This window comes from Macrobrachium nipponense, chromosome 19 (genome assembly GCF_015104395.2).
Source record: "Macrobrachium nipponense isolate FS-2020 chromosome 19, ASM1510439v2, whole genome shotgun sequence".
Classification (NCBI taxonomy): Eukaryota; Metazoa; Arthropoda; class Malacostraca; order Decapoda; family Palaemonidae; genus Macrobrachium; species Macrobrachium nipponense.
In genome coordinates this window covers 486,440-513,761 of record NC_061088.1, presented here as the reverse complement: position 1 = coordinate 513,761, position 27,322 = coordinate 486,440, and the positions used below count along the sequence as shown (strand labels likewise).

The 27,322-nt window shown below is 41.4% G+C and overlaps 1 protein-coding gene across 8 annotated transcripts in view; it reads left to right on the top strand.

Annotated features, from left to right (window-relative positions):
* Positions 1-27,322, top strand: part of LOC135213159 (protein furry-like) — a 165,044-nt gene that overhangs the window by 3,585 nt on the left and 134,137 nt on the right. For 7 of the 8 annotated variants that reach the window (XM_064247123.1, XM_064247130.1, XM_064247155.1 and 4 more), the window contains exons 1-2: positions 2,745-3,203; positions 24,525-24,724. In XM_064247123.1, the coding sequence (XP_064103193.1) occupies positions 2,983-3,203; positions 24,525-24,724 (421 nt within the window). In that variant the 5' untranslated portion in view covers positions 2,745-2,982. Of the gene's footprint in view, positions 1-681; positions 897-2,744; positions 3,204-24,524; positions 24,725-27,322 lie in introns of those variants that run through there. The other variant, XM_064247163.1, reaches the window with a different exon arrangement.

Sequence of the window (27,322 nt, the reverse complement as noted above, 5' to 3'; positions counted from 1 at the left end):
GTCATAATCTTACCAATACAAATCAGAGTAACAGAAGTAAGTGTGACTACCCTTGTGTCTGTATCAAGATCGGATTGAAAGATTAAGGAACTGATAGTCACTGCAAGTAGAAATTTTTGTTAATGGTAGGGCAGTTTGAATTATTGAGCGAGTCTTTCCTTCTTTCGTGAAATGCTACATATGTGTAATTGGAATACAACTGTTTGGTTAGGATGCCAGAAATGGTCACAACATCCATAGTTGACTGAATTATTTGAGTTATTTTTTTTAATATCTAAATAGCTTCATTATCGTTCTAGTATTTTTTAGTCGCAAATAATCAATAGGAGGAATGTCCCATTGTAAGTGTTCGCCTTAAAAATGAGTTAAGTTTTCAAAGGATTTCCAAAATAAGATGGTGATTTTAAGGTACTTGTATAGGATTTTACTTCCCTTCCTTCCTTTAAATCTTCAACTGACAACCCTTATGGACAGAGTTAACAGACTTTGAATGAAAGAAGGCTCCAAATGGAAAATCAGCCTCTGGAGAGAGAAAGAGAGACAAGTTATAGGTATTGAATTTCATTGCCTTGTTAAACTGCATAATGTAGTGATTTTTCTGTGTATCAATTCCTTTTGATATTATGCATAGAGTTTGGAGATCATGCACCTTTTAATGCACCACACTTGTTTTGTTCTCAGATAAACATGTAAGGAGAGAATGGCAGATTCAGACGAGCCGGGTGTGGAAAGCGGGCTGGCACAGGCAGTGAACGAGGAGGTGCTTGCCAGCCTGCCTGCTGTCGCAGCCGTCATCACCACGGCAACCCACACCTCCACGGCCTCGCAGGCCACCATAGCCTCCACGATATCCTCCCTGTCGTCAAGCATGAACCCCACACCTCCACCTCCTGCAGGTATTCACGAGAGTTTAGTCGTTGCTTTATCCAGTGACTTCTTTACCTTAGTATAGACCTTTGTGCATGGTGCAAGGAAAAGAATAAAGCTGAGGCCGCTGTTCTTGTAATTCTAGTTTGTTTGGAGGAATTTTTACAATTTCAGGGGGCCAATTTGTTGCAGTTATCCAAAGTTATGAATAACAGCCAGTTAGACTTTGAAAGCTTTGGTCTATTCTGACTTAATCCTTAAATGCGTGTAGGTCTTAAAATTATTGTATGGAAAGGTAAGGACCTGAATTATTCATTGGTTTTCTGCATGCAAAGTAAAAACTGTTAATTTGCTTTCTGTCATAGTTAGTACTTTATCTTTTTATGGGTATGGCTACAGGGAACACCAGGAAATATACTAGCACTTCAGTCAGTTTGTTTTACTTTGTTCATTTGTATATTAGACACTACCTGGGTTGCTAAATGTTGCATTGATGTTTCATAAAAACTGGATGCTAGTAAAATAAGGGCCATTTTACAGTTTTAAAGCCTTAAAGTGTTGTAATAAATGTTGCATATACATACTATTAACCATTTATGTTATTGATAACTTATCAATAAACATTGATGAAACAATACTGGCAAAGTTTTAGTTTTTCATTATGCAGTTTAATGTGTATCTGTTAAAACTATCTTTTTTAAAAGAAGTTGTTAATGAAACTCAAAATTAATTAACTCCTTCCCCTTATCATAGCATAATTGTTAAAGTAAAAAAGTCTGAGTGTAGAAAGTGATCTCATATTTTTTATTTCAAGACAAAACCCACCAGTTTACAAGAGTCCTTTTTGAAAAACATATTGATTTGCATTAAAGAATTGAAAGTTGTTTACATGAATAAGTTTTGATTTGTTGTAATCATATCCCATCAGTTTACACAGAGAAATAGATTTACTTAGTGACAGAAAAGTTATATTTGTGGGCAGGTTTCCAAGTAGTACATATGACCATACATGTAAACTTTTCCAAGGCTGTTAGTAACTCGTATTTATTTGGAAAAGAATACGATTATTTAAGGAATAACATATAAAATAAGTCATACGTTAATAAATCAGAAATTGTCACTGGACTATGACTTGAACCATCTAATAGTGTTGTATAAGGAACTTGGAAGCAAGAGCCTTATCGTCAAAATGCATTGCATAAGAGGGGTGTTTAGGATAATGTGGCTGAGTGTTAAGGCAGAGGTGTAGAGTGATACATTAACCTATTGTGGGTTCTGGAACTACCTCAAGGTGATTGTCTTGTGGGGCTTCCCTCCATGTTGCCGCATTTGCACTTGCTCTGAGCCTTTCTCTTATTGAGTTAAGGGATTATTCAGTCCGTGGTTAGTGTGTTGCCACTTTGTCCTTTTTTTTTACTTTTTTTGGGGAGGTATTCTTAGTTATTTTAATCAGATTTGATGCATTCTTAATTCTGAAGTAATCTGTAAAAGAATCTTCCTGTAGGTTTAGGCTGCTTCATAACTTTTTTTGTGATTTTAATCAGAATACATTTTCCCAAGAAGTCTGTTTTATGATCCTTTTGTTAGGTAGCTTCCTCTTGTATTGTTTGTTTGTACTTTGCTCTGATATTCTGTACCTTACATTCCTAAGAAGTCGGTAATGTAGCTTGCCTTATTATTTTTAAAACTGAGACCATACAAATTTAAGTGGATTTCAGAATTCTTTAAATCTTTTGTCTTTAAACTGTTTCTGGACTCTATCCAGCATTACCAGAGGGCTTTTTTTCTTGGTCAACAACCCATTGCCACCACACGTGCTTACCTCCGCCAGCTGCCACCCGTGTGTGGGGGCTGTCCGAGGTAGGCACGCTCAGTCTTGAAGAGCCTGTGCACTGAGGTGGTTTCATCATTCTGTGCGTCAACATAATACAATGTTCCAATTCAGTCTGCATCACAAGGATAGTATTTTGGACATTTCCATTTGGCATTTGGAAAGGGTCTATGCTACTTTATGTTTACAAACGTAGCGGCCTTTAATATCCATCATTGTAGACGTTCTAGACATTCTACTAGTTTGAATTCATCTCTCTTGTGCTGCATTCTTACGACTACTACATGAAAATGAGTTTTAAGATGAAGCGAACGAGGACTCTTCCTCCAAACTTGAGACGTCCGCTCGTCATGCCCCACACCAGTAACAACAACAATGCCGGCAATAACAATACTGCCCCGGCAATTCCCGAAGACACGGTTTCCCTGTACACGTATCGACTTCATGTCGGGACGCATCAGACTATTGAACTCACTCTCCAGAATCCACCTGCGTCACCCTCTAGGTACATAACCTCGTTTGATTCTTTTGGTAATCTTTTCGTAAGCGTTGCATTTTTTATGACCATCCTTGTATCGTTTCACATCAGTTCTTACTTTTTTCTTTTCAGTTATTTTCTGTTTTTTGTAATCCCGGAATCCCTGTTTTTTTTTTTTGAAAATTGGTATTCTTTGTTAACACTGCTTATGCCTATCCTTCCTTTCATGTGCATAGCATAGGACTGATTAAGGGCATGTTGTGCTTCTATTCAGTTCATTTCCAAATAACTTTCAACTATACTAATTTGGTTACCAAGTTTCAGGGAAGAGAAAGTATTGTTGAAGAATTAGACCCATGAGGAGAATCTCAATATAATTTTTTCCATTCTTTGGTCATGTTGATTTTTCAGTATTCTTGAAACCCAATGAAATATTTCTTATTTAAATTGGTTTTCTTGAGGTGTATGATCAGTTATCCTTTACTCTCCATCGTCATTATCAATCCTTATCCTTTCTTCAACTTCTTGAGTACGGCTGTATTTGTACTCTTTGTATTTCCCCTTCATCTTTCTCGTCATAGCCAAGGCTGTACTTTCTTACTGTATTGTGTATTCTTTCATCCTGTATTTTGTATTTTCTCATACTGCATTCCTTATTCAGTTTTAATGTCAGTGCCACATCTGCAAAGAACATCATTGAAAGCCAGAGTTGTGATCGTTTTCCTATTCATCATAGGAACAAGAAAAAATTGCTTTGCTTTCCATTCGTAGGAAAATTCTTGGGACTTACTTCTATCTAATCCCAAAATCTGTAGCTTACAATTCATTGTAATGGTGGTGGGGGTGGCCTTAGGGCTGTCAAGGAGCTAGACTTGTTGGTCTTTTTTAACCCAGCAACTCGAGAAAACATTGCATTCGTTTTGTGTAGGATAATTCTTTGGACTTATTTCTATTTGAATTTTTTTGTTTACAAATCTCAGGCTGAAATTGTAGCGCATAGTTCATTGTAAATGGGGGGGGGGGGGGGGGGGGGGGGTTGGGGGTGGGGGGGTGGTGGTTGGCTCATGGCAGTCTGGGAGCTGGACTCTGAGCAGCTTTTTCATTTTCGGGTTTTAAGCAACAATCTTAATTATACATAGTCTACAAGTGTGCTTGATTAGCAGAGATGAAATGAGTTTCCCATTACCTCCTGGTTTCTGCCCCATTTTCTATGGAAGAAAATGGTGGTGCATAGAAAATGGGCTATGAAGGGTGTCTCTGGTATTGCTATAGATACATGGTTGGCAATAATGAGAGCGAGGTTCCTTCAGACTCTTTCGGTTATCATGTTTCCAGTATAGAAGAAAAAATGCATCAGTGGAAAGAGGAAGATATGAAAATGCACATGATAATTGTTCTTCTAAGGGGAAGGCTACTAATCCAAGATGTCAAATGTGCTATTGGACAGTCTGCCTGCTGTACATGAATAGTACTTGATGTATTGCATTGTCTTTATTTCATTCTCTTTATAGGAGGAAACAGGAGTTACTGAAAGGCCTATATTTGGTGTGATTTGGACTATTACATTTTAAAAGGCCTGACTGTTAAGGGTCGTTTTTTTATCCTGCATACTCTTTAATGTTGGTAATTATTGTTTTTGAAATAGTTTAACCAGATAATACGTCGTTTATCTTGAATAATAGTAATAAAACAACAATATTAATGAGAAATTCTTATCGTAGCATGAATCTTAAAATGGAGAAACAAATCCATAGTGAGGTTTCTGTACAAATATGTTTAGAAATACAAATATATTTAGAAAAAAAGCTAAACAGAGAGCTTATGAACTGTACAGTTTTTTGAAAGCTCTCTGTTGAGCTTTATTTCTAAGAGCATTTGCTGATAGTGCATAACCGTCGATTTTCTCCAATAATAGTGATAATTATGCTGACGGTGATTCAGTGATGATATATCATTCATGACCTGGGGCTTAATTCCTTGGTGTGTCAGTGACATTGCTCGCTTTTCCCAAACTCCGCACCAAGTGTATTTTCTGGCTTCTTACGTTATGTCATCCTGCTAATAAAGAAAGTTGCTTATGCATCATCTTTTTACCCTTTTTATGAAGGCTTCCTGAGAGAGGCTTCCAAGGGCTTCTTCCTGGATATACACCTCGCACTGATAGTTAAGTTACCCCATTCTGCCCTGATTTATTCCACCGATTGTTGTAAATAGTACTGGATAAGATTTCTGCGTTCTGTACGAGTCTCGGAGATTTTGTATCGTCGGTCGGAAGAATTTCCGTGGTACAGATAGTAGTTTCTTTTTTACACACTGTGTGCTTTGTTTTTTTTAGAGTACTGGAATAGTAGTTTCATGAAATTATATACTACTGCTATAAAGTTGTTGTGGTTATGACAGTACTGTTATGACCTTCGATGTCAGGATGCCAGAAAACTTCCAATCAATCAATCATTCATTCATTATAGTTCTGTATATGGCAGTGCATTAGTTTTGTTTGTTGTTTGTGAAGAGACTGAGTTAACTGGCGCATTTGTAATAAATGGATTTGAAAATTTTGCTGAAGCTTAAATTAAAACAATGTAACAGTAAATTAGTTTTTATGCATGACACTTACCTGGCAGGTATATATATAGCTTATCCTCTTGACGCACTGGCAGAATTTCAAAACTCGCGGCAACCGCTAGTACACTGTAGTTCAGGGTTGATGGCCACCCCGCCTCCCGTGGCGCTGGTACTTGAACTATTCCCGTTTTTCCTCCAGATTTTCTCTGCCAGCCGAACCGGCAACATCGTTGTTGGTTGGTCTCTGTTAGGAATTTCCTGCTCGTTGACTGACTTTTGGATATTGGTATCGTATTCACGAAGTTAGTGGCAAATCGCATTTTGTGGATCCTGGTTTAGTATGTCTGATTCAGGAAGTATGTTTAGAGTTTGTGTGAAAGAAGGGTGTAAGGGGTGGGACTGCCGAAAATCATCGGTAGATCCCCACATACTATTTGTAAGAAGGGTGGCGGGAGTTTGTATGTACGTGGACAATAGGTGCAATGAATGTCAGTGTCTGAATGAGAAAAGAGTGGAAGGCTCTTATGAAGTATGTGGGAGAGATTAGAAAAAGATCGGGTTAGAAGATCGGTATCTAGGAGTGAGAGATCGGGATCTCGAGTAAGCCTTTTGTTCGAATTGAATATTTGCATGTGTCTTCTCCAGCTCATTCACATGTAGAAGTAGCACCTTCCCCACCAGGTTTCTCCTGCTCCAGTTGCTGTATCTGAGGATACTACTTTGATCCACAAATCGTGAAAGTGTTCGCGCCCTTGCGTCCATGGGAGATCAAATTAAGCGATTTAACAGACAAAGTGGAAGTGTTTGGTGACAGTGTTGTGGAGGGGGCGCCTGATCGTCTCTCTCGTCGGCTCCTAGACCTAGACCTCTGTCAAGCTCCCAGACCCAAGGGGAAGAGGCATGTCGACAGCGAAAGGGAGGCAAGAGAGGGGTTGACTCGCGATCAGTCGTCCCTTCAGGCAGTCCGTTGTTGCGTCCCAGGCTGCTGCAGTACGCTATAGAAAAGGCGATACTGGGAAGTGCCGTTATTCTTCGGATAGTTCGGCCTCGGGAAGGAGTAGGTTTCGCGGAAGTATCATCGTCTCTCAAGAGGTCATTTTTTCCTCCTCATCACAGGATGAAAGGGATGTGGACCAAGAAGGGTGGAGTAGCCCTGAGATTTTTTCATCGGAGGATGAAGAAATTATCCCTTTCAAAAGGAGAGGATCTCTCGTAGCCGGTGCGTCCTCGATCTCCCTCAGCAGCAGGAAAAAAGTAACTCCGTAAGGAAGCGGAGACGAAGGAGGTTCTGCGGGACATGCAGGAGAGATTGGCAGTGATTGTTCAATCATGGGAGAAGCCCGAACAACCTGCGGTTAGACGTAAGGACGTCTCTCCCGGTAAGTCCTCCAAGAGGAGCAGGACGTGCAAACGCGAGCCAGGACGCAGTGCGTCCCGTAAGGAGGCGAAGCAGTGCAGGGACGCAGGAACGCAAGAGGAAGATGTGATGGACGCCATGGTGGACGCATACGTTCAGGAGGACGCAGGACGCAGGCGGCAGCAAGGCAAAAAACTTTTTTCTCGACAAGGAAGAGAGGAGTTTTATAAGGAGTCAGTGCCGCATTCGCTTGCTAAGCAAGCTCGCATAAGGAGTCCTCTTTGTGGAGAGTCATCAGGATCTTGGTTTTCAAGATATTTCTTCGCAGGAGGAAGAATTTGTGGAGAGTGCGGAAGAGGACAAGAAGACGGAAGCTCATTCTTCGGACCTACAAGAGACTAACAGAGTGCTTCTTGCTTTGTTTGAAGAGGATTTTCCAACCTTCAGGGTCCTCCATCGCCCTTGTCGCAATTTTCGAAGACGAAGACAGCCAAGAAATCGTCTTTTTTGAAGATGACTTTGTCTATTTTCGGCCAAGAAAGCCACCTCAACGCGTAGATGAGTGGTTGAAGGAGAAGAGAGAGTCGGGGAAGACTTCGTTTGCATTTCCTCCGCCAAGTTGGCTTCGAAGTCTGGTGTGGTTTGCTACGGGGGGAAAGTCTGGCCTGGGAGTTCCTGCCTCCTCCAGGGAGACTTTTCCAACATAGTGACAGTTTCCCGTAGACATGCTTTACATCAGCCAAAGTGGTGGTTGGACTTCTTCAGAGTTCGACCATTTACTCAAAGGATCTATCGGGACTTTTGAGGTGTTTAATTTTCTTGACTGGTCGTGGGGGGGCCTGGCCTCGGACTTCGGAGATGGAAGATTCGTCAGAATCCGAGTTGTCGAAAAGTATCATGTCCTGTATGGATAAAGCCTTGAGAGATGGAGCTAATGAATTGGCTTCACTTTTTTACAGCAGGCCCCGTCTTGAAGAAAAGACCATCTCTTGTGCTCGTTCGCTGCTGAAGGAGTGTCGAACGCGCAAAAAGTCGGAGTTGATGTTTTCTCCTCTTTCAGGACAGCTCTTCCCTCAGGAGATCATTTAAGGAAATCTCTCTCCCCCTCATCAAAAGGATACTCAAGATCTTCTTACGTCGTCTGTAAGGAAGTATTTACCTTCTAATGTTATGAAAAAAGACCCCGAAGGATACAAAGACATCACAGCAGCCCTTTCGGGGTAGGACTTTTTCCCGACCAGCATTTAGAGGGAAAAGAGTTCCAACCAAAAAGAGGTTCCAAAACTTAATCAAGCAATGAGTCAGAAGTCCTCCAGACCTTGTGTGGGAGCCAGACTTTTAGGACTTCTGGGAAGTCTGGCAAGCAAAGGAGCGGACCCTGGTCTGTAAAGGTAGCGAAGGAAGGGTACAAGATCCCCTTTATCAAGAAACCAACCTCTCGCTACAGCTCCGAGAGCCCTAGGGCTCATTACATCGATTTTAGAGAAGAGAGAAGGCTCTTTGGCATTTCAGGTTGCCAGCATGTTAGGAAAAGGGGGTGGGGGCCATAGAACCAATTATGGATCACGAATCCCCAGGTTTTTTGTTTTTACAAAAACCGTCTGTTTTAGTACGAAGTCATCAGGGGGTTGGAGGGACCGGTGGGTACTGGACGTAAGCCAGCTAAACTTGTTCGTAGAAAAGACCAAGTTACGATGGAGACGAACGATTCAGTACTGGCAGCGGTACGCCAGGGGGACTGGATGGTAACACTGACCTTCAGGATGCGTACTTCCATATTCCAATTCACCCAGGTCCAGGAAATATTTGAGATTCGTGATCCAGGAAAGGATTTAATCAATTCAAAGCCCTTTGTTTCGGTCTGTTGCACGGCTCCTCAAATCTTTACAAGAATGAATGTCGAATGTGGCGAAGTGGTTCATTTTTGTTAGGAGTCAGAGTCTCTCTCTACCTCGACGATTGGCTCATAAGACACAATCAAAACAGCAATGTCTGGAGGACACGAACATCACATTGAGTTTAATCAGCAAACTGGGTCTGATGGTAAACCTGAAAAAAGTCACGGTTGATCCCCTCCCAGGAGCTAGTTTATTGGGGATTCTGATATCCTCAGTGACTTTTTTTCGGGTTTTCCGTCACCCGAAAGGCAGACATGTGCCGGCGGAAAGTGCAAGAATTCCTTATTGAAAGACCAATGCTCAGCGAGAGAGTGGATGAGCCTTGCTGGGGACACTCTCTTCGTTAGAGCGGTTCATTTCACTAGGGAGACTTCACATGAGGCCCTTACAGTTCTTTCTGAACGAAGTCCTGGACAAGAATGATCGCAACCAGATTCCTTCCGGTTTCCAATTCCTTCAAAGATAAAGGAGGAATTAAAGTGGTGGCTAGTTCCGGAGAGGCTGTCAGAGGGTACGTCACTCCAGCAGAGGAACCCAGACCGGATATTATTTTTCCGACGCGTCAGACGCAGGCTGGGGAGCGACGCTGGGCCCTCGGGAGGAGTCAGGCCTTTGGAACGAAGAAGAAAAGGCATGGCACATAAACAGAAGGAAACTGATGGCGATCTTCTTGGCTCTGAAAGCGTTCAGACCGTGGATCAGCGGCAAAGTGGTGCAGATCAACGCGGACAATACCACAGCTCTGGGCATAATATACGGAAACAAGGAGGAACCCACTCGTTGTCCCTCTGCAACCTGCGAAGGAGATTCTTCTGTGGTCGCAGAGAGAAAACGTCACCCTGCTCACCAGGTTATTCAAGGAGAGAAGAACGTCAGTTCCCCCCCCCCCCCCCCCCCCGAGCGGATCTGTTGAGCAAGGGACGGACAAGTGCTTTCCACGGAGTGGATGTTTGCATCTTCAAGTATGCCAGGACTGTGGAAGCTCTGGGGCACTCAGTAGTGGATCTGTTCGCTACCGCAGCGACGAAGAGGTTACCGAACTATTGTTCTCCAATCCCGGACCCTCTTGCAGTCGCAGTCGATGCCTTCCTACTAGATTGGACGGGGCTAGATGCGTCGCTTTTGTCCCGTTCAAGATTTAGGAAAGGTAATAAAAAAATTCAGGGAAAGTCGAGGAACAAGGCTGACTCTGATAGCCCCCATACTGGCCGGCCCAAACGTGGTTCACAGAGGTACTGGAATGAGGACAGTAGATTCTCCGAGAAGTCTACCTACGAGAGTAGATCTTCTCAGACAAACCCACCTTCGACAGGTTCCACAAGAAACACCCTCGCTCTGGGTCTGACTGCGTTCAGACTATCGAAAGACTTGTCAGAGCGAGGGGGTTTTCTAGAGAAGCAGCGAAGGCAGTTGCAAGAGCAAGAAGGCCATCGACTATCAAAGTGTACCAGTCGAAGTGGGAGAACTTCCGTAAATGGTGTAAGAATCGGAAGATTTCTTCATCCAGTACCTCTGTGACACAAATTGCAGATTTCCTTCTATACCTGAAGAAGGAACTAGGATTGGCTAATCAGACAATTAAAGGCTATAAGTGTATGTTGTCTGCAGTGTTTAGACACAGAGGTTTAAACCTGTCCAACGACGCAGATCTTAGAGATCTTCTCAGATCGTTCTATACAAAGAAGGATCGACGTTGCAGGACGCCTTCTTGGAATCTGGATGTCGTTCTCAAATTCTTGGAGACGGATAGGTTCGAACCTATGGGCAGTTCACCTTTGCGAGAGCTAACGAAGAAAACTATTTTCTTAGTAGCCTTAGCTACAGCTAAAAGGATTAGCGAGCTGCAAGCTATTGACAAGCAAGTAGGTTGGAAGCACAACAAAGCAGTTTGTTCTTTTCAACAGGAGTTCTTAGCAAAGAATGAGGAATCCTTCGCATCCGTGGCCAAGGTCATTTGAGATTGAAGGACTGGCTGATCTAGTAGGTCAAGAACAAGAAAGGGTTCTGTGCCCAGTAAGAGCCTTGCGGTTTTACGTAGAAAGAACAAGAAGCATTAGGGGAACGTCATGTTCTCTGTGGTGCTCTGTTAAAGATCCTACTAGACCTATGTCTAAAAACGCAATGGCTTTCTTTGTAAGAGAAGTCATTAAAGAAGCTCATTTGCTTTGTCAGGAAGAATGCTTTGGGTTGATTAAAGTGAAAGCTCATGAGGTGAGAGCAGTAGCGACGTCCTTAGCATTCAGGAAAAATTTAGCCCTCAAGGACATTATAGACTCGACGTTTTGGAGGACAAACTCTGTGTTTGCCTCTCATTACCTTAGAGACGTGAAGACAACTTTTGATAATTGTCAAACGTTAGGCCCGTATGTATCCTCAGGTACAGTACTGGGCAAAGGAGTTTCCACCCCATAACCTAATAACATGCTAGGTTTTTATTTTAATTAGGTTATAGTGTTTTTTATGGTTGTCTGAGAAGGTTAATACCAGCTCAGTTTTTTGGTTAGTGGTGATTATTATATGTGTGTGTGGTTCAGGTGACTAACTTTCCTAGCATGAATGCCCGTGGTAAATGAGGGCTAGGGTTCTCTGTCAGCAGATTGGTCACGTCCAGTTGTCAGACCCTTGTTGTTAGCTTTCTCAACAAACAGGTCACGTCCTAGTTGAGAGCTACTAAGGTTTAGCAGGCTAAGAGGCAGGACCTACGAAGTCAGCTACCTTAGCAGGTAAGGAACTTAATACATAGTTCTAAAAATTTAGTTAATTTTTGAATTATGACGATGTTGCTGTCTATGACCCACCTCCAAATGTGTCAATCAGCTATATATATACCTGCCAGGTAAGTGTCATGCATAAAAATGATATTGTTATGATACAATAAAGTTTTATGCATACTTACCTGGCAGGTATATATAATTAAATTCCCACCTCCTCCCCTCAGGAGACAGGGTTCAGAGAAAAATCTGAGGAAAACGGGGGAATAGTTCCAAGTACCAGCGCCACGGGGGAGCGGGGTGGCCATCACCTGAACTACCAGTTGTACTAGCGGTTGCCGCGAGTTTTGAAATTCTGCCAGTGCGTCAAGAGGATAAGCTATATATATACCTGCCAGGTAAGTATGCATAAAACTTTATTGTATCATAACAATATCATTTTGAGTCCCTTTTTGGATTCTATGAATTTTTGCTTATGTATTTTTATCTATAAATTTTTGCAATTTTAATTAAAAGCAAGTTTTTCCTTGCCTCCTAGGCAGCTCCCCTTCAACTTGGTCATGATGAATAGCATTGCAAAAGGGATTCTTGAGTTACGTTTTCATCCTTGGCTAATGACACCATTGTTTGTTCCCTTCTGATGTCTTCTGAATTTTAAATCCGAGTTGGCCACTGCAAAAGAGTGATATATATTACTGCATGTCACCCTGTTGTCTTTTTTAGGCCTCCTGGTTGTCTGTTGCATCTCCTGGTTGTGCTTAGCTCTCTCTCTCTCTCTCTCTCTCTCTCTCTCTCTCTCTCTCTCTCTACTCTCGCTCTCTCTCTCTCTCGTAGTAGCCATCTTGCTTGGTGAGACGTACCCGCGTGAAGTCACAATAATCAACAGATATCACAAGTTTAACATACGACTAGAATTGAGAAATATCTAGAAGTGTTCGTGAACTATCGGTGATAAGATTAGTGTGAAAATAGTAGGATAAAAGCGTCTTCTAAGTTAGTTTATCAAGTGTAATACTATAAATCAGATCAAGATGGCAGTAAGTTCCAACTGCGGGAAGAGGTGGCGTAATTTGGCGTGTTTAGCAGATTCGCAATACGATGAGGTAGCAGGAAGGGAAACTGGCATTTGTTCATACACGAAACAAACCTTCGGTCTTAACATTAGGATTTACTAGCGCCAAGCTGGAAACCGGTAGAATTAAAATTACACTTGTGAGATCCAGGGACTAATGGCATCTATACCAGGTCACGGGGCATGTATACCCAGAATGCCCACGGCTACCTGTGACCCATCAGTTATTTTCCTACCGCCTTTAAGATAAGACGTGTTACTGTCTATCTCATTTAAAGCCGGTTTTTCAGTTTGCCGTTCTTTATCCATTTCATTTTTATTTTCATTCCTTTTCTTCTCAAGTGTGATCAGTGTGTGGTAAGAGTGTATACGTGGTATGATGGAGAATTTTGCCTCAACATCGGGATCGTCTACCGCTTCGAAGAGGAGACAAAGGAAATGCCCAGGAGTCAGTGGCTTCCCTGTTCTAGGTTCCTAACCTCGGTGTCGACGGATCCTCATCCAACGTGTAGTAGGTGCAGGGAAAACGTTATGTACGGTTACTAATCCGTGTTCTGTTTGTCGCGGGTTGGTCGGTGGAACAGTGGAAGAAGTTCTATGGGAAAAGCCAATACAAAAGAAAGGGGGTGACGCCATCTTTGGATGACCAAACCTTACCGGCTTCTTTTGTATCGGTAATAAACCAGGCTGCTCCATATGTTTCTCCACCTGCTTTTTTTTTGAATTGTCTCATACCCCTTCGGTTTCTCCTAGCGGTTCTGTATCGGAAACGTCAGGAGGGGCCATTGGGTAATTTTATGAATAATTTGCACTCTCCTTTGTTCCCAGCAAGTAGAGGGGGAGATCCGCCATCTTTGTTCAGGCTCCTGCTACGCAAGCGCATAGGTTAGATGGTACGTGGTCAGCGCTAGGCCTACCAGGCGTACCAACCTTGGATGTGCTTGCGCATTATATGACGTCACGGTTCCAGCAGGGGCCGGCAGCGCTGAATGTTCCTCATCCCCCGGGCTTGCAATTTATGGGAATTAATGCCGCTGCTTCTCCATCCCACTCAGTATTTACAGCGATGCAGAACGTGGGAGGTAATTTGGCAGCAAACGTGCGGTTACCAGCAGAAACCTCTCAGTCTCTCCCTACGCGAGCGATGACGTCACAACATACGTCACACTCTGAGATGGCAGGCGTGATTGACGTCACAGACCGATTCTCGGCCTTTTTCGCTGCACCCAGACGCTAATACGCCTTCTGATCCGTCAATGCAAACTGTTAATGCAGAAGTTACAGGATATAAGAGGAGAGAATGAATAAGAGAGACAAAAAGAAAAAGTGTGATTCGCCTTCTTCGTCTTCTTCCTCTAGTTCGGCGTCATCGCTAAGTCCGATAACGTCACGGCGAGCGCCAGTCAAGCGTTGGAGGAGGATTCGGGAGTTCCTAGCGGATCCTCGGGCCAAGAGGAGAAGAATCAATTCTTCCTCTCCTTCGGACGAAGACTGTCATTTCCAAGTCAGCAAGAAGGTCGGAAAATCAGTGGCTATTAAGCACAAGGTTGCCAGACGAAGCCGTTCGCAAGAGTCCGAACAAGCGAGAGAGGTGACGGCCGGCGAGCTAGCGGCCGAGGCGGAGTTGCCAGTTCGGATCGCAAAAACTGCGATACCTCTGGTAAAATCGACGTTGGCGGCGAAAGGTGCAGCAGAGGATGGAATGCAGATCCCAGTTTCGCCCGTAAGGCCGTTCAAAATACGTACGAAGGACGATAAGGCTCCTATTAAAAAGTACAAAAAATAGAGAGTTGGCAACCTCGGCGGATACGTTCGTGGAAGGCAGTGTCGTCTGGATAGAAGGCCGAGGCCTGGCTCGCCGACGCTCGAAAAACGATGCCAATGCTAAATAAAGACGAACTTACCTCTGTCTTAAGGGAGCCTTCATCTTGGAGATCTAGACGAGATTCTCGCTCTAGATCCCGTGAGCAGAGAAAGAGTGAGACGTTCTCGTTCCCTGCTGACTATCTGGGATCGAGCCAACAGCGGCCAGCAAAGATCAAAGAGGCCGCGGCGTAGGGGCAGGCGGCCGTGGAATTCCGGGCCGTCTGTCAGAAGATAGAGGCGAGACAAACATCTCTCGTGACGGAGAGTGGTACACTAGAGCCGGAGGAAGGAGAAAAAAAAAAAACCAACCCCCCCAAGAGTTTCTGGCCTCGTATGCAGAGGTTATTGATTTGATTCGTCAATTCAATAGCCTTTCGGAGAAGACAGAAACACGGCCAGTATGCTTCCTCCTGGAATTGACATGGCGTTTGGACTAAAGAGGGATACCAAGGTGTCGTATGAATTGCCTTGCTCGAGTCATGCGGAATCGGTCTTTGCAACACGTAAACGCAAAGATTGCAGGGTAGGGATAATTCCTTAAGATCTAATAGATCATTTAAATTTATTCCCCCTCCAATGATAAAGCAAAGGAAAATTATTATACGACACGAAGGTCCCTTTGCTGTCTAGACAAATGAACCCTAATGTTGTAAGGTTAAGGCTGGATTAACCTTGGATCAGGTTAAAATGGAGTGCCCTTCGATGACGTACAAGAGGCTGCCACGTTAGAAGCAACAGCTTCTTCTGTCTTTCAGGCTGCGTCCTGGTTAGACCTTTGGTCAACAGCAGTGGCGAAAAATTGCATCTCGGAAGCAACAAGGAAAGTAGTAGATGAACCATTGTTCATTAGATTACTACAGTCAGGGTCCAAGGCGATTGCGTACCTGACAAACGTAAGTGCCAATGTTTGGGCAAATATCCTGCTAATGAGGAGAGATGCAGCATTGGCTAGACTAAGCCGCAATGTGGATTTGGATTCCCTGTTAGCAATGAGGAATGGGGATATCTTGGAATCGCAACTACTGTTGCCAGAGGTCATACTGGAAAGAAGCGATAGATAGAAGAAGGATGGACACTAACGATAGGTTGGTGCAACAGGCAGTTAGGAAAACCTCTAACAGTCAAACTATTCCTTTGGAGGGAAGACAACAGCAGATGTCTCGAAAGAAACCAGTGGAGACATAGCATCCCTAATAGAGCACAAGACCCTCTTCCCCAAAGAGGATAACTCATCGGGCCCTTTCACAATAGAAACAACAGAGGAAGGGGCAATAGGGGAAGGGGAGAGGCTCAAGAAGATAGGATGGGCGCCTCCCATCACTCGGCACACCAGTGGGGGGTTGCCTGGCAAATCACTGGAAGGTGTGGCAGGAACTAGGGGCAGAGCAGTGGGTGGTGGATGTTCTCAGGATCGGGTATTTGATTCCGTTCGAGGTAACCCCGCCCCTGACAGATCAACCATTACCCCACGTCACTTATGCCCACAGATCTCAGAAGGCCACGATTCTGCAGGACGAAGTGAAGAAGATGATGGAAAAGGAGCTGTGCAACAAGTAGCAGTCCGACAAAAGGCTTCTACAGCAGGATTTTCCTGGTACCCAAATCCAACGGGGAGTGGAGGACAGTAATAGACCTGTCAACGCTGAATCTGTTTATAAGGAAAACCAGTTTCAAGATGGAAACTCCGAAAACGGTTCTACAAGCAGTCAGAATCGGAGGACTTTATGCGACAGTCGATCTAAAGGACGCATACTTTCAGATACCAGTTCCATCAGTCTTCAAGGAAATTTCTCCGCTTCAGTCTTGCAGGGAAAGCTTTCGAGTTCAAGGTCCTGTGTTCTTCGGATTGACAACGTCTCCTCAAGTTTTTACAAGAGTGTTCACCCTCGTGTCGGCATGGGCGCACGCTCAGGGGATCAGGCTGATAAGATCTGGACGATTGGCTGGTGATAGCAAAGTCCAGGGAGAAATTACTCAGGGACAGGGCGACCCTCCTGCAGCTTGTTGTCACAGCCTAGGTATTGTGGTTGAATCAGCAGAAGTCGCAGCTGGATCCAAGTCAACGTTTGGAATATCTGGGAATGGTGATAGACACAACACAAGCCAAAGTATTCCCGACAGACCAAAGAGTACAGAAATGCAAACAAGTGGTGAATGCCTTTCTGGGAAAGCAGACACAGCCAGCAAGACAGTGGCAGGTGGTGCTGGGAATCCTAACCTCCCTGGAGAAGCTAGTACCACAAGGAAGGCTACACCTTCGGTCCCTACAATGGAGGATGAAGGAGTTTTGGTCACCAACAGTAGATCACCCGTACGAGCAAATTCCCTTGTCGGCAGAAGTGAGGAAAGACTTGCTGTGGTGGGTGGACGACGACAATCTGACAGTGGGTGTCCCCCTTCAACAATCCTCCCCAGACCTTCTTGCTGTTCTCGGATGCATCACTAGAAGGGCTGGGGAGCCCATATGGAGGAGTTGATTGGTGTCAGCAAAAATGGAGTTGCAAGGACAGAGAACTCCATATAAACGTGCTGGAGTGAAAGCAGCTTTCCTGGCTCTACAAGAATTCAGGGAGAGAGTAAAGGGACAATCGGTGGTATTGATGTCAGACAACACCACAGTAGTAGCTTATATAAACAAGCAAGGAGGCCTAGTTTCCTCGGCAGTTACATGTGATGACAGTTTTCAACTTCACCAGTGGGCTATAGAGACAACCTGGTAGACATCAAGGCCAGGTATATTCCGGGAAAAAAGAACATAGTGGCCGACAAGTTGAGCCGCAGGGATCAGATTCTGGGAACGGAGTGGTCCCTACACCAACAGGTAGTGGACAGGATGCTCATGTTGTGGGAAGGACGATCATAGACCTATTCGCAACCAGGTACAACAAAAAGTTGGAAGTGTATTGTTCAGTAGTCCCGGACGCAGAGGCAGCAGCAGAAGATGCGCTACAACACCCCTGGGACAATCTGGACGTGTACGCATTTCCTCCATTTTGTCTCAATCCGTCAGGTTCTGAACAGGGTAATGCGGTCTCAGAACCTCAAGATGGACCCTGGTAGCCCCGTTTATGGCCGAAAGCAGAGTGGTTTCCAGACCTACTGGAACTCCTAGTAGATGTGCCAAGAGAGTTACCTCCATGGAGCAACCTTCTGTGTCAGCCTCACGTGGAGAGGTACCACCAGTCGGTGAAGTCCCTATCGCTTCACGGGTGGAGACTGTCAAGTATCTCCTCCGAGAGCGAGGGTTTTAGCAGAAAGCAGCAACTAGATGGCAGGTAATATCAGAAAATCATCTGCGACAGTATACCAAGGGAAGTGGTCAGCATACTGTGATTGGTGTCGTAGGGGGAACGTGTCTCCACTCGGTACCAACTATTCAGCAGTTAGCGGACTTTCTGATATCTCAGAACAGAAAAACATATGTCTGTATCTGCAGTGAAGGGGTACAGGGCTGCTCTAGCCTCCAGTCTTACGAATGAAAGGAGTGGACATATCGTCTTCATGGGAGTTGGCCATGCTGATGAGGAGCTTTGAAACAGTCATGCCCACCAAAGGAGCTAAAAAACCCCAGATTGGGATCTGACCAAGGTACTGAGTAGTCTGACAAAACCCCCTTAGAACCACTAAGGCAGTCCACGGATAGGAGCCTGACCCTGAAGACAGTCTTCTTATTGGCCCTCTGGCTTCAACCAAAAGGGTGGGGGAGCTACATGGCCTCTCATATCTCATAGCAGCTCGAGAGGTTGGGAGATCAATGGTGTGTGAGTTTGTCCCAGAATTCGTGGCAAAGACCCAAAAATCCAACAATAGTAGACTGGCAGATTCGACTCCTTTACCATACCTTCCTTGGCAGACTTTGTAGACAACGACAAAGCTGAAATGCTCCTGTGCCCCGTCAGGGCACTAAGGGAGTACTTAAAGAGAACAAGGCACCTCAGGCCGGGGTGCCAGAGGTTGTTCGTAAGTACAGGACGGAACAAGAAGGAAGTGTCCAAGAATACAATATCATTTTGGCTAAGGGAGACAATCAGAAATGCTTATACTGCAGAAGACAGAGGGTCAGATAGCCAGGTGGGAGCTAGAGCTCATGACATCAGGGGTGTGAGTGCTTCCCTAGCATTTAAGAAGAACATGTCTGTGGATAAAAATTCTGAAAGCTGGCGTGTGGAAGCGCCAAACAACTTTCACCTCATTTTATTTGAAAGATGTTGCCCATAGATCCTTGGACACCTTTTCCTTGGGTCCAGTGGTGGCGGCCCAACAAGTGATATAGTTCATCCAGTGCCCCTGGCGGGTCAGTTTGTGCGTCTAGTCTAAGATGAAGGTATGAAGTAGAATGAATGGGATGACTGGTCTTTTTTGTTTTTTCTTTACTACTTTCTTCCTACTCCTTTAACTACGGGCAATATGAAGGAGAGTACCGTCATGTGCTGGAACGGACTAGATGCAGGTGAGATGGTCAGCCATACTGTGAAGCTATCTTAGCTGATGATATACTTTTCAGTAGCAACACACCCTCTGGATAATAAGGAAAGAGGGTGAAGGTCGATCCAGTCGCAAGGGACAAGAGTAAACAGTAGAATGGTATCTACACCCAGTGGGAGGAAACCAATAGATCCGCTTATATCTTTGGTCCTAGGTTCATTGTCCATTCTCTAGAATTTCCCTATATATTCGGAAATGGATAAGGTGGCAAACTTCCCAGTCAGTTGTAGAGACTTACCTCCCTCCAATAGTAAGTCTATCCTAATGTTAAGACCGAAGGTTTGTTTCGTGTATGAACAAATACCAAATTTGTAACTAATTTGTATTTTTCATAACTAACAAACCTGAGGTCTTAACAGTTAAAGGCCCACCTCGAACCACCCCTCTAGCAGTCTAAACTGGTTAGAAATATAACTGATGGGTCACAGGTAGCCGTGGGCATTCTGGGTATACATGCCCCGTGACCTGGTATAGATGCCATTAGTCCTGGATCTCACAAGTGTAATTTTAATTCATACCGGTTTCCAGCTTGGCGCTAGTAAATCCTAATGTTAAGACCTCAGGTTTGTTAGTTATGAAAAATACAAATTAGTTACAAATTTGGTATTTCTCATCTATGAAATCAGCAACAGTCCTAACCAAAAAGATACAAAAGCATTCATAGATATATTAGAAGGATATAATCCTTCAAACTGGAACAAATCTAATGAAAACATCTTGAAAATAATTGAAGAAGTTCCAAATAAAATCCAAGTGGTCAAGAGAAAAATATACATAAACCAACATATTCCGACAAAGAAAATGAATAAGGTGAATCTTGTGAATATCCTAATTGATGCATTAGGAAAAAGAATGCCAAAAGCATGCAAAACTGGTGTAAGGTTTGGTATAGCATAGTCAATCCACAAAAACCTAATCAGAAAATGTGCTGCATGCAACATTCCGACCCATCCACAGTGTGCTGAGGTAATACAAGATTTGAGAAAAGATACAAGAATTTTTTGTTCAACATGTCTATCATGGATAGACAATGTTATTAAATCAAGATTGAATGTACAAATAGTTGAGGATGAAGAAGAAGAGGAAGAGGAAGAAAGAAGAAGAAAAAGAAGAAGAGGAAAACGGAAGAGAAGTGACAAAATGAAATGACAGAAAAAAAATAAGGAAAACAAAGAAAAACAAGGTAAAAGTATGGATGCAGAGATACTCATTGATACTCACATATGAGGCAATAAAGCAGCATACCTACGAAGAAATAAATTACGATATGACAACAGAAAAGCAAATCCCGAAGAGGCTCTACCCAGATCTAACACAATGACGGGAAAGAGGAAAAAATAGACAAGGAAGACAAAATCTGCAACCTTTTTTTTTTGAAAAGAGGGAATTGCAGATTTGGAGAAAGATGTTACTACAAACATCCTAAGATATGTCAAAACTATGAAATATATGGTAAATGTGCATACTAGATGGATTATGGGGATGATTGCAGAGATCTGCATCCAAAAATATGTAAAAAACCTAAAAGAAGGAAAAAGGATGTAAGTTCGACAAAAAATGCAAATATATGCACCCTGTAGCCATGAATCATAATCAAATAAATAACCAACCAAGTAATAAAATCCAAAAATAAGAAAAGAAACAAATAAAGAGAGAAATCAAGAATATCAGGTAAAAGAGAAAAGCAAAACCACCAATGAGATATGCAGAGGTGTCAGCAAAAAATTTCAAAGCATCAGCTCCGAAATTCTACTCAAGAGATAATAACTGTATTTATTATGCAAGAGGATATTGCAGAAACGGAGAAAATTGCAGATTCAGACACAAAATGAATAATTATGATGAAGGAAGATCAAATATTATGGAAATGTTGGATTTTTTAATGTCAGAATTTCTGGAAATGAAAAAAAAGAAACAACAACATACCAGAACAGGAAAGAGGACATGGGAAAAATCCTTATTACTACCCATTATTAAATGAAGGAGAAAAACACGCAAACCATCATAGTGATGAATGCGCAGGGTTTAGTTACGAGTAACTCAAAAAGAAAAAATGATGAGTACTTAGAAGAAACTAACCCAAAATGAAAAGAAAATAGATAAAATAAAATGAATATAAGTGAAACCTGGTATCCCAAGAGGACTGGGAATGATGATCAAATAAAAGGGTTCCAAACTTTATAGATCAGATAGAAAAAAATAGGAATCAAGGGGGAACCGCAATATATGGGAAAGACAAAACAAGGAAAAATATATGAGAAATATAGTAACTCAGAATGTGAACTAATAGCGTTAGGAATTTGAATCTGAAAAATTGATGAACATAGTAATATATAGACCTCCTAATACTAAAGAGTTTGACTTAATAATTGAAAAATTGGATGATATATGTAGAAATCACAAGGACTGCACTATTCTCCTATCTGGTGACTTCAACTTTCCTTTCGTAGAATGGAAAGAACGAATAGGAGATTGTGGTTGTACTTATACATATAAAAAAGAGAGTAATAGTAGTGCAGAAGATAAGAGGCAATTTGAAAAGCTATTAGATATGCTACTAGAATACAACATTCAACAAATAAATCACCTGCCAACAAGAAAGGAAAATACTTTAGACCTAGTATTTGTGAACGAGATGAATTATGTTAAAGAAATAATAGTTTATAATGCGAGTATTTCAGACCATAATGTCATAGAATTAAACAGTTCATTCCAAAGCAAGTGAAAATAGAGATAAGCAAGAAATGAAAAAAGTGGGGAAGGATATGGAAAATACAACTTCTACAGTAAAAATATAAAATGGTCAGAAATTAATGAAGAATTAAACAAAGATTGATGGGATTAACACTTTTCGTTAAGTGCATGACAAAATAAAAGGGGTTAAAATACGGAGATTATTATTAAAATAAAATTGGATTGGGAAAATAGTGGAAAAAATAATATATACCGAAGCAAGAAAAGTAAACAATCATTCATCGCTTACCGAAGAGACATGAAGGATCTTGTTCCAAGAAAAACCCTCCAGAAAGTTTGGAAAAAAAGGTCTTGCAAAAGAAAAAAATAAATGCATGGAAAGTTTATAGAACTAAAAAGTAAGATAGAAAATGCAGAACAAAAGATTATACAATCAAAAAGAAAATGAAAAACGGGACTTGGAAGAAAAAACCCTATTAAACAAGCAAAACCCCAAACTATTATACTCATATGCGAAGAAGATGAATAAAAGAAGAATAGAAATAGGCCCTCTGAGAATTGAAGGGGAGATTTACGAATGAAAAAAAGGAAATTTGCAACATACTGGCAGAACGATAAGAGAGAATTCACCCCTAGATAGATAATGAAGATAATGATATAGAAGTAACGGGAAGAAATAGTGAATATTTAGCTGACATAGAAATTAATGAAGCTGATATTGTGCAGGCAATTAATGAAATTAAAAATGGAGCTGCTGCAGGGCCGGATGGATCCCTGCTATTTTGTTAAAGAAAGTAGTTTCATTCTATCGCAAAGCCACTTGCAATATTATTAAGACAAAGTGTAGATACAGGCAAGATTTATGATGAGCACAAATTATCATATATCACCCCTACTTTCAAAAGTGGATCAAGACTAGAGGCAAGTAATTATAGGCCTGTGAGTCTAACATCACATATTATGAAAGTGTATGAAAGGGTAATGAAGAAAAATATTATGAAACATTTAATAAAAAATAATTTGTTTAATATAGGACAACACGGTTTCGTACCCGGAAAAAGTACACAAACCCAACTGTTAGTCCACCGTGAGAACATATTAAAAAATATGAAAAGCGGAAATGAAACAGATGTGGTTTATCTAGACTTTGCAAAAGCTTTTGACAAAGTAGACCATAACTATAGTAGCAAAGAAAATTAGAAAACACAATATCGTAGATAAAGTAGGAAGATGGTTAAAAGAATTTTTACACAACAGAAACAGATAGTTATTTGCAAACGATGAGAAATCGGATGAAACCAAGGTAATATCCGGTGTGCCACAAGGTACGGTGCTAGCTGCAATATTGTTTGTTTATTATGATTGAAGACATAGACAGTAATGTTAAGGATTCGGTAGGTGAGTAGTTTCGCTGATGACACAAGAATAAGTTAGAGAAATTAAATTACTTGAGAAGATAGAACGCTCTACAAAGAGACCTTAACAAAGTATATGATTGGGCAGAGGTAAATAGGATGGTATTTAACTCTGATAAATTTGAATCAATAAATTATGGAGACAGAGAAGGAAAGCTATATGCATATAGGGGACCTAATAATGAGACATCACAAATAAGGAAGCAGTTAAAGACCTTGGTGTGATGATGAATAGGAACATGTTATGCAATGATCAAAATAGCAATTCTGTTGGCAAAATGTAAAGCAAAAATGGGAATGTTGTTACGGCACTTCAAAACAAGAAAAGCTGAACATGATTTATGCTTTATAAAAACATATGTTCGTAGTCCACTTGAATATTGCAATATGATATGGTACCCACACTATCAAAAGGATATTGCACAAATAGAGAGTGTACAAAGGTCCTTTACAGCTAGAATAGAAGAAGTTAAGGACCTAGACTACTGGGAAAGACTACAATCCTTAAAATTATATAGTCTAGAAAGGAGAAGAGAACGCTACATGATAATTCAGGCATGGAAACAGATAGAAGGAATAACAGAAAATATCATGGAACTAAAAATATCAGAAAGAGCAAGCAGAGGTAGATTAATAGTGCCCAAAACTATACCAGGAAAAATAAGGAAAGCACACAGGACATTAATCCACTACGCACCAGCATCGATAATGCAGCGTCTATTCAATGTGTTGCCAGCTCATCTGAGGAATATATCAGGAGTGAGCGTAGATGTGTTTAAGAATAAGCTCGACAAATATCTAAACTGCATCCCAGACCATCCAAGATTGGAAGATGCAAAATATACCGGAAGATGTACTAGCAACTCTCTGGTAGACATTAGAGGCGCCTCACACTGAGGGACCTGGGGCAACCCGAACGAACTGTAAGGTCTGTAAGGTAAGGTAAGGTCTCTCTCTCTCTCTCTCTCTCTCTCTCTCTCTCTCTCTCTCTCTCTCTCTCTCTCTCCTTAGTTTGTTTGATTAAAGAATTTATTAGTGTGTGCATATAGTATAAGATTTATTGTACTCTCCTTAGTATGTCACAATTTATCTACAAGTCCTTTGTGTTTTCTTTTTACACTTTACTTTTTCTTTTCAATGTTTTAAAATCTTTGCTATTGCGAATCTCAATAATGGTAAGTACTTTGGTTCAAGATTCTGTTCAGCAATTCCTCTTTCGTTGATGTAACATTAAAAAGTTATCCTGATTGTTTGCATGCTAATTGTGGATGTGTTCAATGAGCAGTCAGAGACACAAAGACGACGGCAAGGAGGGGGCAGCACAGATCGCCCACACCCCCTCAAGTCCTTCTCTCCACTCAAGTGGGGAGGGGTCATCTGCCCACTCCCCTATACTGTCCCCCAGTCTTAGTCGAAAGATTAATGTCCTCGGGGTTGCTGTCTTCAAAAAGCTGCTCCTTGATCGTCTCATTACTTCGAAACAAGGTATGGTGGGCTGCAATGGATTTCGTCGCCTGTAGTGTGACCGTAATGTTGTTGGTTGTAAACTACTTTTGAGCTATAGTACATAATAATGTTTTGTGAATAATAATTGGTTGTTGATAATGTACGACGTTGTTCTGCATTGTTTGTATAGTACATGTATTCCTTTATTGTATTCAACCTTTCTGAGAAAGCAGAGCCTCTTAGTTTATCAGTGTTTTATAGAGATAGCTATAATATAAGCTAAAGAAGTAATTTTAGTTCCCTGTTTTTTCTGTTGGGTAGGTGTGTGTTCCTGCCATTGATTTAGAATAGAGCTACCTTGGTAAATTATATTTTCTTATTACTGCTACTGAAAAATATAGTACGTATGTAGTTTATGTAGCTAGTTACACTGTTTTGTCTTTGAAAGGGCCCTAAATTAGGTACCTCATTGTTAGGTTCAGAGGTATTATTTTTTGTTTTGACAGATAGTTTGTAAAATGATTGTATACTGTATATTTAAACATAGATGTCATCTGCTAAGTTTACATTGATATGTTGAGTCATTTCTTAGAATTTATTAAAATGATATACCCTCATATACCCTAATGTGTACGGTATTATGTTTAATGTGTTATGGCATTGAAGATGTGGGCTACGTTGTGCTGGATATTTCAAAGGTTTTTACATGTAGGGAAGCCGTACAAGTTATCATTTGTTTTGATGGAATAAACTCTTACCTTTGTAGTAGGCAGAAGGTCAGGGAAATGTTTGAGTGACCATGGCACAAATACAGTACAGTTCAGCGAGTATGATTGTATTTACTGTAATTTTGGTTTAAACAGTTGTTTTCTGTTAGTACTACTATACAAACTTAGCCTCTTAATTCTGGCATCTGCAATGCAAAGCCTCTCAGACCAAGAGGAATGACCTCGGAAAGTTGGGAGACAGCCAGAGGGTTTTAAACAAACAAACAGACAAAACCCATAGGGGATTACTGCCATCAGTGCACCTTGCATGGTGCATTGTAGGCATTACTTATGTTTTATTGCATCGTCCCTTCTGCCCCTAGTTGCAACACCCCTTCCATTCCTGTTTCCTGTACCTCTGCTCATATTGTTTTCTGTCTATCTTACTTTCCAGTCTCTCTTAACAATTGTTTCACAGTGCAACTGTAAGGTTTTCATCCGGTTCCACCTTTAAAATCTTCTTTACTCTCAATTTCCCTGGCAGTGCCAAATTATCTCATAGGGCCTAGGGTTGGCCTTGGGCCAAAATTTTATATTCCATTCCAGAGGGTTGTAGTATTTGTTCTGGAGTTCAAATTTCTTGTATACTATATTACCTTCCATGTTTTGGGAGTGACATTTGTATTTACAGTACAGAATTCTGTACCAGTGGACCCTGTATCTGAATGAAAACTTTCATAACTTCCTTTGTGTGTTGCTTCAATTGATATATTTAGGTGAAGCCATGTGAAAGAGGCATCTATTTTCTGATTGTACGTTGTCTACTAGCATCGTAATTTATGCTGAAGAATATGGCATGTCTAGTAGTATAGGGTTGGAAAAAAAATTATCCCATGAAATAATGCAGTAAGTATTTGAAAGGAAGACTGGTTATGTATTTGACAGTGGTAGTAATACTTTTTCATTTTTTTGTCAGTTGACTAAGGTGCTTGGAATGTGGGCTTATAGGGCTTACTGAAATTTCCTTGTATATTTTTATGGGGGTTTCTAACATAGTATGTTTGTATGTACTTTATATTATAAGTTTGATTAATTTATGAGTCTTGGAATCCTCATTATATAGCCACGATTGTAGGGATGAATTAACCTTTACATATATCGCAAGTCAGATGATTGCACATCATTAACATTAGGCAGACTATATAGACGTGATACATGTAAAGGTTAATTAATCTGTAAAATTTCAGATTGAAAAGGGAAATTGAACAGATTCCTGAAAGCTCTCTTTAGAGATTTATTTTTAAATGAAACTTTGTACCCATACACAACTGTGGATTTGTTTCTCCATTTGAAGACTCATGTATACTATGAGTATTTTTTAATAAGTAAATCTGTTAGTGACAATGGGTGAAGAAACATTCAGTCAGAAAAGTAGTGGGAAGAATGCTAGAATGAGTGGCCGGAAAATCACGTAGGAAGTGCACAGATTAAGATGCAGACCAGATGGAGTTCCTGAAGAAGCACGCAAAACAAAAGACAGACTCACAAACAGAAGCTACAAGACTCCTTTCACGGCTTACCCTGCAAAGAGAGAGTTTGATACTAAAATGATGATGACAACAGGTTAAACCCAACAATGGTTTGCTGTATTCATTTAAAAAAAAATCACTGAGTTGAAGTAATTGTGAATTGGGTTACTTGATTAAGTCATGTTTTTTTCAAGTTTGAAAATAAAACCCTCCAGGTCATTGTTATGAGCATTCACAGTTTTGATGCATTGGCCTGGTGAAATCTTTTAGTATAATAATTTTAACAAAACATGTTACTTAATGTTGTGGAGTTCATTTGCCTACAGTTTAGTATCTGTTGTTTGAAAATACAATGCTATGTTGGTAGGTTAAGGTTAAGGGCTTGTAATGGTTTTGTAAAC